The 13,334-nt window shown below is 33.3% G+C and overlaps 2 protein-coding genes across 2 annotated transcripts; one reads left to right on the top strand and one right to left on the bottom strand.

Annotated features, from left to right (window-relative positions):
- The first annotated feature begins 1,822 nt into the window (after window positions 1–1,822).
- Window positions 1,823–6,033, top strand: LOC120092016 (ATP-dependent Clp protease proteolytic subunit 5, chloroplastic). The gene is made up of 9 exons (XM_039050206.1): window positions 1,823–2,143; window positions 2,587–2,706; window positions 2,837–2,951; window positions 3,056–3,148; window positions 3,257–3,302; window positions 3,402–3,474; window positions 3,929–3,963; window positions 4,100–4,188; window positions 5,471–6,033. Exons 1-9 carry the CDS (start codon window positions 2,016–2,018, stop codon window positions 5,684–5,686), a joined length of 915 nt encoding a protein of 304 aa, XP_038906134.1. The 5' UTR covers window positions 1,823–2,015; the 3' UTR covers window positions 5,687–6,033.
- A 5,488-nt stretch (window positions 6,034–11,521) lies between these two features.
- On the bottom strand, window positions 11,522–12,890 carry LOC120089937 (probable WRKY transcription factor 27). The gene is made up of 3 exons (XM_039047383.1): window positions 12,583–12,890; window positions 12,329–12,481; window positions 11,522–12,216 (listed from the first exon to the last, which is right to left on the bottom strand). Exons 1-3 carry the CDS (start codon window positions 12,726–12,728, stop codon window positions 11,631–11,633), a joined length of 885 nt encoding a protein of 294 aa, XP_038903311.1. The 5' UTR covers window positions 12,729–12,890; the 3' UTR covers window positions 11,522–11,630.
- Window positions 12,891–13,334: the final 444 nt, after the last annotated feature.

Genomic DNA, 13,334 nt, shown 5'->3' with positions numbered 1-13,334 from the left:
AGCAGATTTTAGAACCCAAAGGACGACGACCTGGAACCTTCGAGACACTAAAACTAAACTCTCCATCAGTCCAACAACCAAAAGGTGCCCAACAATCAACAACAAAGGTCACAACACTTACCAAAAATACTTGTCGAACGAACTCGAATCCACTAAACAGCACGCTGCGCACTCCGAAGTACTCAAATCTTGAATCTGGATTCCAAATATAGAGAGAACAAATTTTTAACTCAGAATCCAAATGGGTACTCAAACCAGATCAACCAAAATCTTGCCCAAAAAAAGAATCAATCGCTTACTCCAAACACAAGTCCAATGGTGTAGGTGGGTTTTGGGTACGAATAGAGCTGGTGGCACTGGAAGCATCCGGCAGCGATGCGGTGAGCGGCGAAGGAAGGACTCGGGCTTGGATCTGGGCGGAGGAGGACGTCGGTGGCTCGAATCTGGTCAGACTGAGAGCGGCGGATGTGCGGTGAAGGAGTCGTCTAGCGTACAAGCGACGATGGAGATCAGCTTGGGCTCGAGTGGCAGCAGGAGTCAGATCTTGGGTGGTGCGAACGGTTGAAGCGTGAAGAAGCCGAAGTCGAAACTGGGTTGTTCGTGGCTCAGATCTAGGCTGGCGGTCAAAGTTAGTGGCGAGGAGATGCTGGTCGATGTCGGCGACGGGAGATGCTAGTCGAGGTCGGCGGCTGCTAGGTCTGCGTGAGGAAAAAGAGGGAAGGGGGGAAAAAAAGAAAAAAAAAAGGAAAGAAAAGGAAAAAAAAACATATTATATTATATTTTATTCTTTTCTTAATCTACATAAATTCTTTAAACTTCTTTCCTTTAAAAAAAGATTTAACTCCTGCCATTCAATTCCAATATAAATATTTTTCAACGTCCATAATTAAATTCCCGCAATTACACTTAAGGTCCAAAATTCTAAAAATGTCCTCAAGTAGTAAAAATTATTGAAATTACATTAATACTACTAAAAAAATACAGGGTGTTAGAACTTGTGTGTCAACAGAGCCCAAATTTACAGTAGTCATAATTTAAAATAATGGTTGTCGGAGGTGGTGGAGTGGCCGACGTCGGAAGTCGCCGGAGTTGGTCGTCAACAGTGGTTGTTAGATGTGTGTTGTAGTTGATCGCAGGTGATGGTTGTCGGAGTTAGCCGCCGGAGGTGGTCGCCGGAGTTGAACAACGAGGCATTGGTGGTGATGAGGTTTGAGTGCATTGTTGGTTGACATGAAATAAAATGTTGGTGACATACCAAGTTGGTCTCCCAAAGAATGTGCCGAGTTCATAGCTCAACACATCTCATCTCATTTCCTCACTGCAAACACTCCCTAAATTGTTATATGAAAAAAAAATCATAATCTTATGCCTATCTTAAGATTAGAATATCAAATCTTAATCTAGTTGGTTTGATGGTAAATACATAGATATATTAGGGGTGTAAATAGAAACAACACACTCTTTGCTTTGATCTCCTAAAATCATGTTAATGACGAGTAAGAGAATAAAAAACATATCTTGTTCTTTTTCTAAAAAAAAATAATTTTTGATTAGGGTGATTTAATTGTATGCACACATATATTAGAAGTATAAATGGAGAGAAAATTCTTGACTCCACTCCCAACTTAAGTATTTCTCGGTGAAGGTCTTATTCATAAGGTAATTTCCGAGGAAGGTCTTATTGGGCCAATTGGGTCCATACAAAGCGAAGAAGCCCGGCCCATTAGATCCGAGTCCAACATCATACGCGTCGCGGCCCACGACTTGTCGGGCTCGGGGCTCTCGAAAGCGAAATGGGTATCTGTGAAGGAGATATTCACAGAGGTCACTGCCATCAAATTACTTGCTCGACCCATCTTCTCCTTCGCTATCTTCGCCGTCGTTGGCTTCTTCCAGCGGATAAGGCCTCTCCGACTTTGCTCCGAACTCACGCCACCCGCTAATTCTCCGCAGTTCCACTTTCTTCTTCCTCTATTGCTTTCTGCTGAGATTTTTCGGAACTTTTATCTTCGAAAATGGCCCATACTTTCGCCTACACATCTGCCTCGTCTTTCCGATTAAACTCCCTCGTTTCTGTTCCGAATTCTAGCTCTTCTTCCGAGTCCCATAAGCTCTTTCTCCCACTGGAGCCTTTTCACTCGAGGTACCTCCTCTGGGCTGGCTTCGTGTTTTTTTTTTTCTTTGTGTTTCTATGCAATGTTGGTAGTAGTTGCGTAGTTCGTTTGAATGTAAAAGATCGTGAATGTGTGGGCGTCGTTGGTATCACTGTAATGGATTGCCTGAATTGGTATATTTTCTTAGTTTAAGTTCGTAATTGAAAGGTTTTGATGTCCAGATGGATTTTGGGTCTTTGGAAATTACTAGTGCCAAGAGCACGCCTTAGGTGATTTTTGATGGTTGATGAGATTGGGAAAATTTCGTTTGTTTTTCAACCTCAAATTTGTTACACTTCCGGGGATAGGCTTCAACTCAAATTCCTATCTTCTGCTCTTGATATCTTCTTTCTGTTGCATAAGTATAGGCTTCTCTTGTTTGTCTATAATTTTTAATTGTAGTAGCATCGGGTAATGTCCTCACTATTTGCAGGAAACTCGGAAAATTAGTTGGAGGTGGAAGAAACCTCAAGAACTCTCCTGTAAAATCTGTCTACTCGGGCGAGTTGTCATCACTGGATAGGAATTCTCGCCAAGGCATTTGGTCTATAAGGTGCATAGACTTACTAACTGGGAGTTCCCCATACGTCCTTTTGGGGCCAAAGATGGCTATAATCATGATCAGTTATTGAAAAACTAAACATAGAAATGGCTTTTGAAACTATATTCTGTATGATTCACAGGGATGATGTGCAAATTCCATCTTCACCATACTTCCCAGCTTATGCACAAGGGCAAGGTCCTCCGCCAATGGTGCAGGAACGCTTCCAAAGTGTTATAAGCCAGCTTTTTCAATATGTAAGGGTGTAGGTGTGCAATAATTGTTTCCTTGACGCAGGTTTTATGTTGCACTTGTAGGTTGTTACCACCATCTTTTGATACTTTTGTTTGTTTTGGACTAGAGAATTATTCGTTGTGGTGGAGCCGTTGATGATGATATGGCAAATATCATTGTTGCTCAACTTCTATACCTTGATGCTGTTGATCCCAATAAGGTTCTCTTTTTTGTTCTCAATTCAGTTTAAGGAAGTAGGTCATATATAGTTCATCATGTTTTCTGTATAACTAATTGATTAACATGATACTTTTGGTACGCTTAACAGGATATTGTGATGTATGTAAATTCCCCTGGTGGATCAGTTACAGCTGGTAATATTGAACCCGGAAAACCATTTCACTGATCATTTGTTTTTTTGGAAATTGGGACAGGATTATCTTTCAACTACTGATTAACGTGGATTTATGTAGGTATGGCCATTTTTGACACTATGAGACATATTAGGCCCGACGTTTCTACTGTCTGCGTTGGACTAGCAGCCAGGTACAAGATTCATCAGATCATACTTTTGTTTTTTATGCTGACTTATCCTGCTTTTCTTCTTTTATTTCCGCAAGTGTCATTTACAATTTAGTGCGGCATTGCTGAATTGTGTTGGGAAGAATTATTATCTAAAATAGTGGCAGATGATTTTTTTTTTTTTTTTGGTTCCAGTCATCAACTTATCCTAGTTATATGGCCTGTGTAAGGCATATATTTTCTGAAGGCTGTAGCATTCATTATTGTTTTCCCTCCAGAGGGGCAGATGGATCAACTTTGGCCAGTCCAAATGTTTCAGTTGTAGTTTGGCCTTATATCATTAGCGCCTAGCTGCATGTATCTGTAGTCAAAATCAGTGAGATAATGCATGAGTTGTCCAATTGGTGTTGGTAGGCTCAATTTCTTGATTAATAGTTTGTTCTTACATTGGGTTTTCTGCTTGTTCTATTATTAACAGTATGGGAGCTTTCCTGCTTAGCGCTGGAACTAAAGGTACAAGCTTTTAGTGTTAACAATTTTTTTAATTTTATTTTTGTAGTTTTCTTAAATGAAATATTTTTCTATTTAAAAAAATATATGATGTATTTTTCTGTATATTAAGCCTGCACCTTCTCCTTTATTTTTAAAGGAAAAAGATACAGCTTGCCAAATTCAAGGATAATGATCCACCAGCCTCTCGGTGGTGCTCAGGGTGGACAGACTGATATTGATATTCAGGTATCCTTATAAATTCTCTTGGTGATCAGTAATATATCAATCAGATTCGTTTTATGATTTTTATAATTTCCTTAGGTTGCATTTCTGTTGTCAAGGTACTTCATAATAGAGCTTTGAGGTTGAGTTTGGGAGCTCATATAGTCATATGAAATAAGTGCTTGTTGAAAAGGAAAAACATTTTTATTGAAAGTGCTTCCAAAATTTGAAAAGCTTATAATAGGCCACTTTGCTGGTTGGTTCTAACATTTCAAAACGGCTTTTCATCTAATATTTTTAATTTGTTTTATTATATAGTAAAAAAATGATTTTAGAATTGACAAATTACTGAAAGAAAAGGAAAAAAAATCAAAACCCGAAGAAAAATAAAGTAAAGCGAGAAAGCATTTCTAGATAAAAGTGTGAGTAAATAGATAATGGTGAGGGAGTGTGTAAAGAGAGATTAACCAAAGAAACTATGGAGAGAACATAGGGAAAAAGGTGTAGGTTAAACGTTGTTGGAAAAAGTTATATATGTGGGAAGAAAAGCTAGGGAGAGAGATTGTGTAGGTGTTATGAAAGACTAGTAAGAGAGTATATAGGGTGAAATAAATGAGTAAGAGTAAAGAAAATCCAGTGAGAGAAAGTATAGGTGTAGATGGAGATAAATGAGAGAAAATGTGTTAAAGGAGAGTGAAGGTTGAGAGGAGTGCAAAGAGGGATTAGTGAGTTAAGGATGTAGTGAGAGAGTGTTTGAATTCTATGTGTTTTGATTGCTTTACGCCGCTCAACTAACCTTAAAGGATAACTACTTAACTCTACAACATTTGATTGATAAAACATGTGCAATAATTTAAAACCTTTGGGTTTGAATCTCCAACCAATCGTTATTGGGTTGTTTCACTCTGTTTAAAGCTAAGAAAGTCCGACTAGCACCACTTGTTACTCTTACTCACACCTCACAAATGTCATCACTCTCAAAATTGATCATGCCTCCAACTTGTGCTACTGGAGGATTTTTGCTAGATGTTTTTAATCCTCCAAGCTGATTGATTAACAATTCCGGCAATGTTGCAATTGATCCACAATAGCCCGGTCAAATTTGTCGAGTTGAGTATCATTTGCTAAACCTTCAAGAAAATTAAAACTTTCGTGTCCACCTTGAACAAGTTCTCGGCAGGAGAATTTAGATTGCTTTTCCATCAACAATTGTAGTAGGAATGTGCTATTGCCTTAGATTACAATTTCATGCATGTTAGTTTTAAGCATTTTCAACTTAGTCCCTAAACCGTAACTTGGTTTTCAGGCAAATGAAATGTTGCACCATAAGGCAAATCTTAACGGGTATCTTTCGTACCACACTGGTCAAAGTCTTGAGAAGATTAACCAGGATACGGATCGCGATTTCTTCATGAGCGCTAAAGAAGCTAAAGAGTATGGACTCATAGATGGAGTTATAATGAATCCTCTCAAAGCTCTCCAACCTTTAGCAGCTGCGGCTGAAACTGAAGACGGTGCGTAAATTTTATCCTGCTGTGCAACCGATTAGATATTCTTCTTGTAGATTTAAAAGTGAGAACCATCATAGTGTATGCAGATTTTGACCATTAACAACATGGCTTCCATGCTCTCATCGTAGCTTAAGCTTGAGAAATCTTGAAATGCCCATTGAATTACTGTTGCTTCCTTACACCACCAAGATATTATATTGAAAGCGTCCATTAAAGTTACTGTCCTGATTAAAAGAAATTTGCTCTCTGGTTGGTTGGGATGACAAGAATGATACTGGCCTAACACTTGTCAATATTTGATTGATTATTGTGAAAAGATGCCACCGACCCTATAAAAGACTGCATTATTATGTAGTCACTTTCTTGATTGTGGATTACTATGCGTTAGGTTTTTTTGAGAATTTCTAATGCATTCAGTAGCTTTCCATATACGTTGCAGGGAGGTGAACTTGGTTTTTTCTGATATTTTAGTGTTTTCTTATTCAATGGAGTTGTTACATTATGGATATGTTTCTTAAGAAATTTAGTACTTGACTAGCATTATTAGTCATTATTGATGATGTTTTCCATTTTGTATCTTTCTTCTCATTTTGTTCTCTTGAAAAATGGGAAAACCTGATGATGTTTGTTGAGTGTGTTTGAAGTGAAAGAATGAGGAAGTATTCTTTTGCTGCTCTCTCCAAAAGTAATTTGGAGTGTTTTTGCCATAGTCAAGTATACTTTTAGCATGCCAAAGAGTACTCCCTCAAAATCATCATGCTTGTTAGCTTTTGAAAAAAAAGCAGCAGCAACTGCCTTGCCTTTGTAAGAAAATACTTGTAGGGTGTTGAACTCTTGGTTAATTACAAATTTGGTTCCTATGGATCGGAAGAAGTTAGAATTCAATCTTTATAATTTGATTAAAATTCCATAAATAGAGTCCTTATTGTAGGGACTATTTAGGTGAGTTTTATCAAACCATAAAGACTAAATTCTAATATAAACCATACGGGTTAAATTCTAGTTATAAATCACAGGGATTAAATTCAAGTTATAAACTACAAACACAAAATTCTAACTTTATTTGAATCACATGGACCAAATTTACACTTTTAACCAAAATACTTCAAAGCAGGCAAACTCAAAACAAACGAAAGTGATTCATGAGTATGCCCCTTTAATTTAAGGGCTTATAACAATGGTTAAAAACATCTATTCCAGGTGTACTTTTAAACATACTTTAAGTGCTTATAAATGTTTTAGAATTTTTAAAATTTTGATTATGGAAATTTTAATGTGCTAAAGATGTTTGTGTATTTCTCCATTTCAGTTGTCATATGAAACTCACTTTTTTATCTTTGCGATAGTTGCAAATATAGCAATTATTAGACTCAAAAGTGTTAGTAAATATGATATAATGTAAAATAAAAATATATATAAATATGAGAAAATTTAGATAGTCTATCAATGATAGACTATATCGTTAATAGAAGTTTATCCGTCTTAGATCATATCGTTGGTAAGAGTCTACCGACGGTAAAAGTTATCGCTAATAAACTCTAATAAACTTTGTTATATTTGAAATTTTTTAAAAGTGTCGTCATATACTTAATTATTATCTCTAAAAATGTTACCAATTATAATTATCCTTTTCTTCTCCTCAAATTAACTGTGTTATTTTCTTGGAACTGTTATCAAAGATAGCGAATTGTTCTATATTATTTAATTTTGGATGTAAAATAATAATAACTATTAAATAATTAAGTTATTTTCTGCAAATTTTTTATTCAATAACTTATAAGGGGTGAAAGATTGCTATTTGTTCTTTTGTTTGAGAGTATATGTTTTAATCGCAAGTTGAGAATGAAGAGTTTGGGAATATAAAGTATAGAAGAATAAAATGTTGAATAGCTTTTGATTATTCTGATTACGTTTAACAATTTGCAATTATATAATAATTTTTTTTGAAATCAAATTATATAATAATTTGATACTTGTCAACTTATGCAAACTGAAAATGAAAGAAGTGAAAATGAACTAAATTCTCCTTCATATTTGTAAAGTTTGAGTCATTTGATTTTATTGGCTTGTAAAAAGTTTATGGGGAAACTTTTTCAAGTGTTCTTTTATACCATATCATTATCAAAATACATCTTTCCACATACATATATTTAAATCAAACGACTTTTTTTCCAATATAGCGCATTAATATCATTAAATAATTCTTATCAATTTTTTTAATCTCCTCTCTTTCAAGTGTAAAAAAAAAAAAAAAAAAAAAAAAAAACGATGCTAAATTGTTAACTCTACCATGGTAAAAATTATAATTGTTCCAATATTATAAAACATTATTATTTTGTTGTTTATAATTACACAAAACTACATAGAATCAAAGAGTATGGTATGAGAAATCCCATTTCAAAGGTTCCTCAAAAGAATGATTTATATGGTAGAAGAAAGGACAGTCCTTAAAGTTAAAGGTCGTTTGGGATTATGCAACCAAAGATGTGCCATTTTGATTTTGGTACACAAAGTACAAAGTGGACTTTTTAGATCAAAGATTTGGGTAGCTCACCTCCAACTATTCCTTTTTCTTTTCTTATTTTTTGGGGGTAAATATCAATGTATAGCTTTAAATTTTAGGAGTTATATCAATTTAAATCATAAATTAATAATTGTATTAATTTGAACTCCGAACTTTGAAAGTTGTATAATTTAAATATCAAACTAATAATTGTATCCATTTAAATTTTGAACTTTCATAAGTATATTGATCTAAACTGAAATTAAAGGCACCGTCGAGGTCGTCCATTAGTTCCCAGACACTCATTGATGATGGAATCCGATGACAATTTGTTGTAAGAATCATCCGTATGCAAAAGTCGTAAAGAAGAAGAAGAGAAATTGCAGGAGGTGAGGGGGCAAAATTGGAATTAAAAAAATCATTCAATTTGTCATATTTGCAGTAACTTTAAGAATTTTGTTATATTTGTAAATAATTAGCTTGCTTTTTTAATTTATTAAAATTGCTCAATAATAAAATTGCCAGAACTAAAAAAGTGACACAAATATAAAAAATGAAAGGAAAAAAAAAAAAAAACTTCCAGGTTTTTGAGTTTTGGATATAATTCTCATTTGGTCCCTAAATTTCAAAATATTTATATTCTTATCTTCGAATTTTAAGTTTGGTTTTCATTTGATCTTCATTTACCCATAAATTTCAAGATTGTTCACTTTACCCTAAAATATTTGTTGTTTACTCAATTTTTTTAATTAATTCATTTCAAATAACTAAATTAATCATATTTAGTTTTTTAGTTTTCACTAATTTTTAATCATAATTAAAATTAGGTTCAAATACTATTTTGGTCCCTATACTTTTGGTTTTGGTTTATTTTGGTGCATATACTTTCAAAATGTTCATTATAGTCTCTATACTTATTTTTGTTCATTTTGATTCTTATACTTTTAAAATATTCATTTAGGTCTTTGAACTTTCAAAAGATTATCATTTTGATCCCTTAAAAATGAAATAAAAAAAAAAAAAGTAGGGACTAAAATGATCATTTCTTAAAAGTACAAGAACCAAAATGGACCAAAATTGAAAGTATAAGAACCAAAATAATCATTTTGAAAGTATTGGAACCAAAATGATCATTTTAAAAGTATTGGAACCAAAGTGAACAATTTGAGTATAAGGATCAAAATGAACAAAACTAGTAATATATGAACCAAAGTAATATTTAAACTTGAAAATTTGCGATTATTTTAAATTCATTTACTGAAAGTTAAGATATAAAAGTGTGTATCATTGAAAAGGCAATGGTAAAAATATGAAATTTTAAAAGAAGGTAAACTAAAAATTTAAAGATAAAAGCGATATTTTGAAATATAAGAACTAAATAAAAATTAAATCCAAAACTAAAGAATGAAAATGTAACATTAATAAAAACTATATTCAAAACTAAATAGGGTTATATAAACAAACATAATGGTATGAAAATGGAAAGGATAGGCTAAAGAATAAAAAGATCTCTGAAACTCTCAACAGTTAAAAGAGAGAGTAAAAGATGTCTGAGTTTCACAACTACCAAAAAGCAGATAATGTCTTTTATATCCTTTCCTTTCCTTTCCTTTCCCCACTCGTGAATCTCGTGCCATTTTTCTTTCTATTCAAATCTCTTATTATTATTTTTTCCTTTTTTTTTTCTTTTTAGAAAACGAACAAAAGAAAATAATAACTTATCAACGTTTAGAAAGGAATCTACCCATAATGCTTGATAATTGAGCCAAATCGATGCACACAATGTCTTCGAGCATGAGTAACAAGTTTGTACACCATAGAATTGCCTTTGCGATTAATATAGGAGAAACCATAGATTGCTCCTAACTTCGATGCGGACCTCGCAAGAAGTCCAGTCCACTAAATATTGGATCTCATTACCATAACGTGAAGATCCGTTTAGAAGCTTCTAGAAAATGAAAGAATCAGTCTCAACCTAAAGGGGATGAATACCAGCCTCAACCACCATAGTCTCAACAATCTCAACAGAATCGATGACAGATTGATTTTTCTCTAAAGCCATCAAAGCTTCATTGTTAGAATCCCGCACTACAGCTCTAAGACCCACGACACTGCTTCCTACAGATGCATTATAATTGAATTCGAAGGAGTCATATTACAATTATGTTTTCTTTTAAAGTAATTAATGAAAGTTGATGTGACAACTGATCTTTAAAAATTAAAACACATAAACCACGATATTTTTTATTGCTCAACTTCAATCATATAGAACATTAACATTATATTTATCCGTTTATTTAACTTAAAAGATATAGTTGACATCATTTACAATATCATTTTTTGCACATCAAGTGCGATGCCAATTTAAATGAATGATGTTATAAACTATATTACATACAATTAACGTTGAGATATGAGGTTTTGATTCCCCCACTTCACATATTATAGAAAAAAATGATGTTATGTATTCCTTTCAGTTTTTACATATAGGATATTAAGTCAATTTTAATCTAAATTTAAATGAATTTTTTTTTCAAATTTTATTAAAAAAAATAATTTTGAATGAGATATTTTGTTCTCCCACAACCTTTCTTAGTATCCTTTAGGCTTGGATTCATTCGTGAACTTTCGGTAACCCTCACTAATATGGATTATGATTTTGAAAAACAAAAGTGCATCGAATGTCTAAAACGAGGGAGGTGATTTGGAAATTTTCTATTTTCAAATTTTTTTGAAAATGTCTAAAAATTAAAATATGTTATAGAATCCATTCTTGTTAAATTGATATATGTACTATAAAATTTATTAGAAATTATATGATATTACACAAGGATAATTATACAAAAGTTTTAAGATAAATCATGTCTATAAATAAATTAATAATATTATATATTTAACTTCCTGTCTAGCATATAAATATACCTGATTTTATGATTTATAAATGTATTATTATAAATATTTTGAACCGTTATTCAAATTTCTACACATATATGAAAACATGAAATACAACTTTATCTCCATTGAATCTATTATTTTAAAATTTATGATTTTAGATTGCCTAAGAAACATGCCCCAAAATTCTCAAATCCAAGTTCACCTTTCATTGCTATGCCTATCCAAACTTTACAAGGGAGATACCATCCATGATGCAATGGCAACCACTCTCACAAATTAATAGCAAAAGCTAAGATATTACCCTATTTATTGCTTTTAATTGCTCTACTTTTAATTTCCTCCCATATCTCTTTGATCTTGAACTTAAGAAGAAAAGGTAAACCAAATTAACAAGGGAAAAAAAGAGAAAAAAATTAGGGGTAAGGTAAATGATATTAAACTTCAGATGAAAAAGAAAGGGAAAAATTAGAGAGAAAAAAGAGACTTGATTATGATTATAATATGCACATATATCTAAGAGCAAAAGGGAATTAAGCACTAGAAAAACAGCACTAACATCAAGAAGGGGCAGCAGAAATCCTAATTTCATCAAAAAAATAGCTTGAGAAAGGTGGAGGTGTTGGCAGTTCTTCAAGCTCATCAAAGAAATGATCATGATTTTCTATTTCTGATTTTTTTGTTGTTGCTGACAAATTTATGATCTCATGAGAACAAGAAGAAGAAATTGGTTCTTCCAAACACTCCTTTACCTTTAAAATTCCCTTTTTCTCCTCATCTTCCATAGCTAATAATGGTTCTTCTTCTTCTTCTTCTTCCTCTTCTTCTTCTTCTTCTTCTTCTTCTTCTTCTTCTTCTTCTTCTTCTTCTTCACTTGGACTAATAATGCTGTTTTTCTCATCATTATTATGATCTTGATCTTGCTTTTCTAGCCCTTGATTTGGAACAAGATCTTGATCATCTTGATCCAACGGCTGTGGTTGAATCTCTTCTTGGTTTTGATCCAAATTCAGAGTGGAGATGTTGGGACCTGGATGGTTATGGCTTGAAGTGTATGTTATGATGAACATTGAACCATCTGTTTTGCATCTCTCTACTTGTTTTTTTGCTGAACATCCCTTTGTTGTACTACATCTATAATACCCCCTAAAAAATCAACAAAAAAAGAGATAAATTAGGGGGAAAAATGCCCTTTTTCTTTTACAAGAGAAGGGGGGGAAAAAGGCCATTTTTTTTTTGTTTGCAAAGGAATTGAAACCTTGGATATGGAGATCCTTTGATGGGTTTTTGGCCATATTTTCTCCAAGACCAAAAATCAGGAGGTGGACCTTCATTCTTCACCTTCCCTATCCCTATTGCAGCTTTTTTAGACCCAATCTTTACAGTAACCACAGTCTTTTGCACAACTTTTCTGCAAAAACAATACAAACATGGGGAAAAAAGAGGACCCAAAAGAAAAAGTTCTTTTCTTTTTTTTTTTTTTTTGGACAAAATAGAAAGAAAAATACCAACCTTTTTTTGGAAGGTGCTTCTTCTGGTGTGGGTTGAGTTGAAAGATGATGATGTTCATCATTTGGGTTTGGTTTTAAAGAGGGAAAATGATCAGAAGAAAGCTCCATGGGTATGTCTAAGGCTATATTTTGGTTTTTGTTGAGCATTTGAAGTAGAAAAAAGCAAAGAGAGGAGAGGTTGTTTGGTATTAAAGAAAGGAGTAGGATGGAGAAGAGACAGAGCCCATTTGTGTTATGAAGAGAGAGAAAGATGAGATGACAAAATCACCCCCACCAAGTTGATGTCTTTTGTTGTTTATCACTCATTTAATGGAGTTAACAGTTAGAGAGAGAGAGTGAGGCAGGTTTGTACATCATTAAAGAAAGTTTAAATATGTTAGGACTTGGAGCAATTGGAGTTTTTTTAGGGGCAATTTGGTACCAGGGAATTTAAGATGGCCGTGTTTGATCCAAGGAGTTAAGAAGTAGAAATTGCCAGTAGGAGTTGTGAACTCTACTTTTTATTTGGCTAAAGGAGTTTGTAGGTCTCACTATTTAAAAACATCAATTTTATATCTTATCGACTATTTATACATAAACTTAATAATTCACAACTCTTTAGACTTCATAACTCTTTGGAGCTCACTATTCCACTACTAAAACAAATCAATTTTATACTCTTGTTAGGTGTAAGGTTTTAGGATGTTGGACATGAATTACTACATGGAATGATGTTTATTATTTGTTTAATTGATCTAATAAAATTATGTAAGA

The sequence above is a fragment of the Benincasa hispida genome, chromosome 11 (genome assembly GCF_009727055.1).
Source record: "Benincasa hispida cultivar B227 chromosome 11, ASM972705v1, whole genome shotgun sequence".
Lineage (NCBI taxonomy): Eukaryota > Viridiplantae > Streptophyta > Magnoliopsida > Cucurbitales > Cucurbitaceae > Benincasa > Benincasa hispida.
Note: the sequence above shows the minus strand (reverse complement) of the source record. Positions and strands in the feature narration are given on the sequence as shown.

Excerpts from the sequence above, each read along its gene's own strand:
- LOC120092016 (XM_039050206.1), top strand. The coding sequence starts at position 2,016 with ATGGCCCATACTTTCGCCTACACATCTGCCTCGTCTTTCCGATTAAAC. Across the intron at positions 3,964-4,099 it reads GCTTAGCGCTGGAACTAAAG|GAAAAAGATACAGCTTGCCA; the intron begins GTACAAGCTTTT and ends TTATTTTTAAAG. Across the intron at positions 4,189-5,470 it reads AGACTGATATTGATATTCAG|GCAAATGAAATGTTGCACCA; the intron begins GTATCCTTATAA and ends CTTGGTTTTCAG.
- LOC120089937 (XM_039047383.1), bottom strand. The coding sequence starts at position 12,728 with ATGCTCAACAAAAACCAAAATATAGCCTTAGACATACCCATGGAGCTT. Across the intron at positions 12,482-12,582 it reads GAAGCACCTTCCAAAAAAAG|AAAAGTTGTGCAAAAGACTG; the intron begins GTTGGTATTTTT and ends TTGTTTTTGCAG. Across the intron at positions 12,217-12,328 it reads AAAGGATCTCCATATCCAAG|GGGGTATTATAGATGTAGTA; the intron begins GTTTCAATTCCT and ends TTGATTTTTTAG.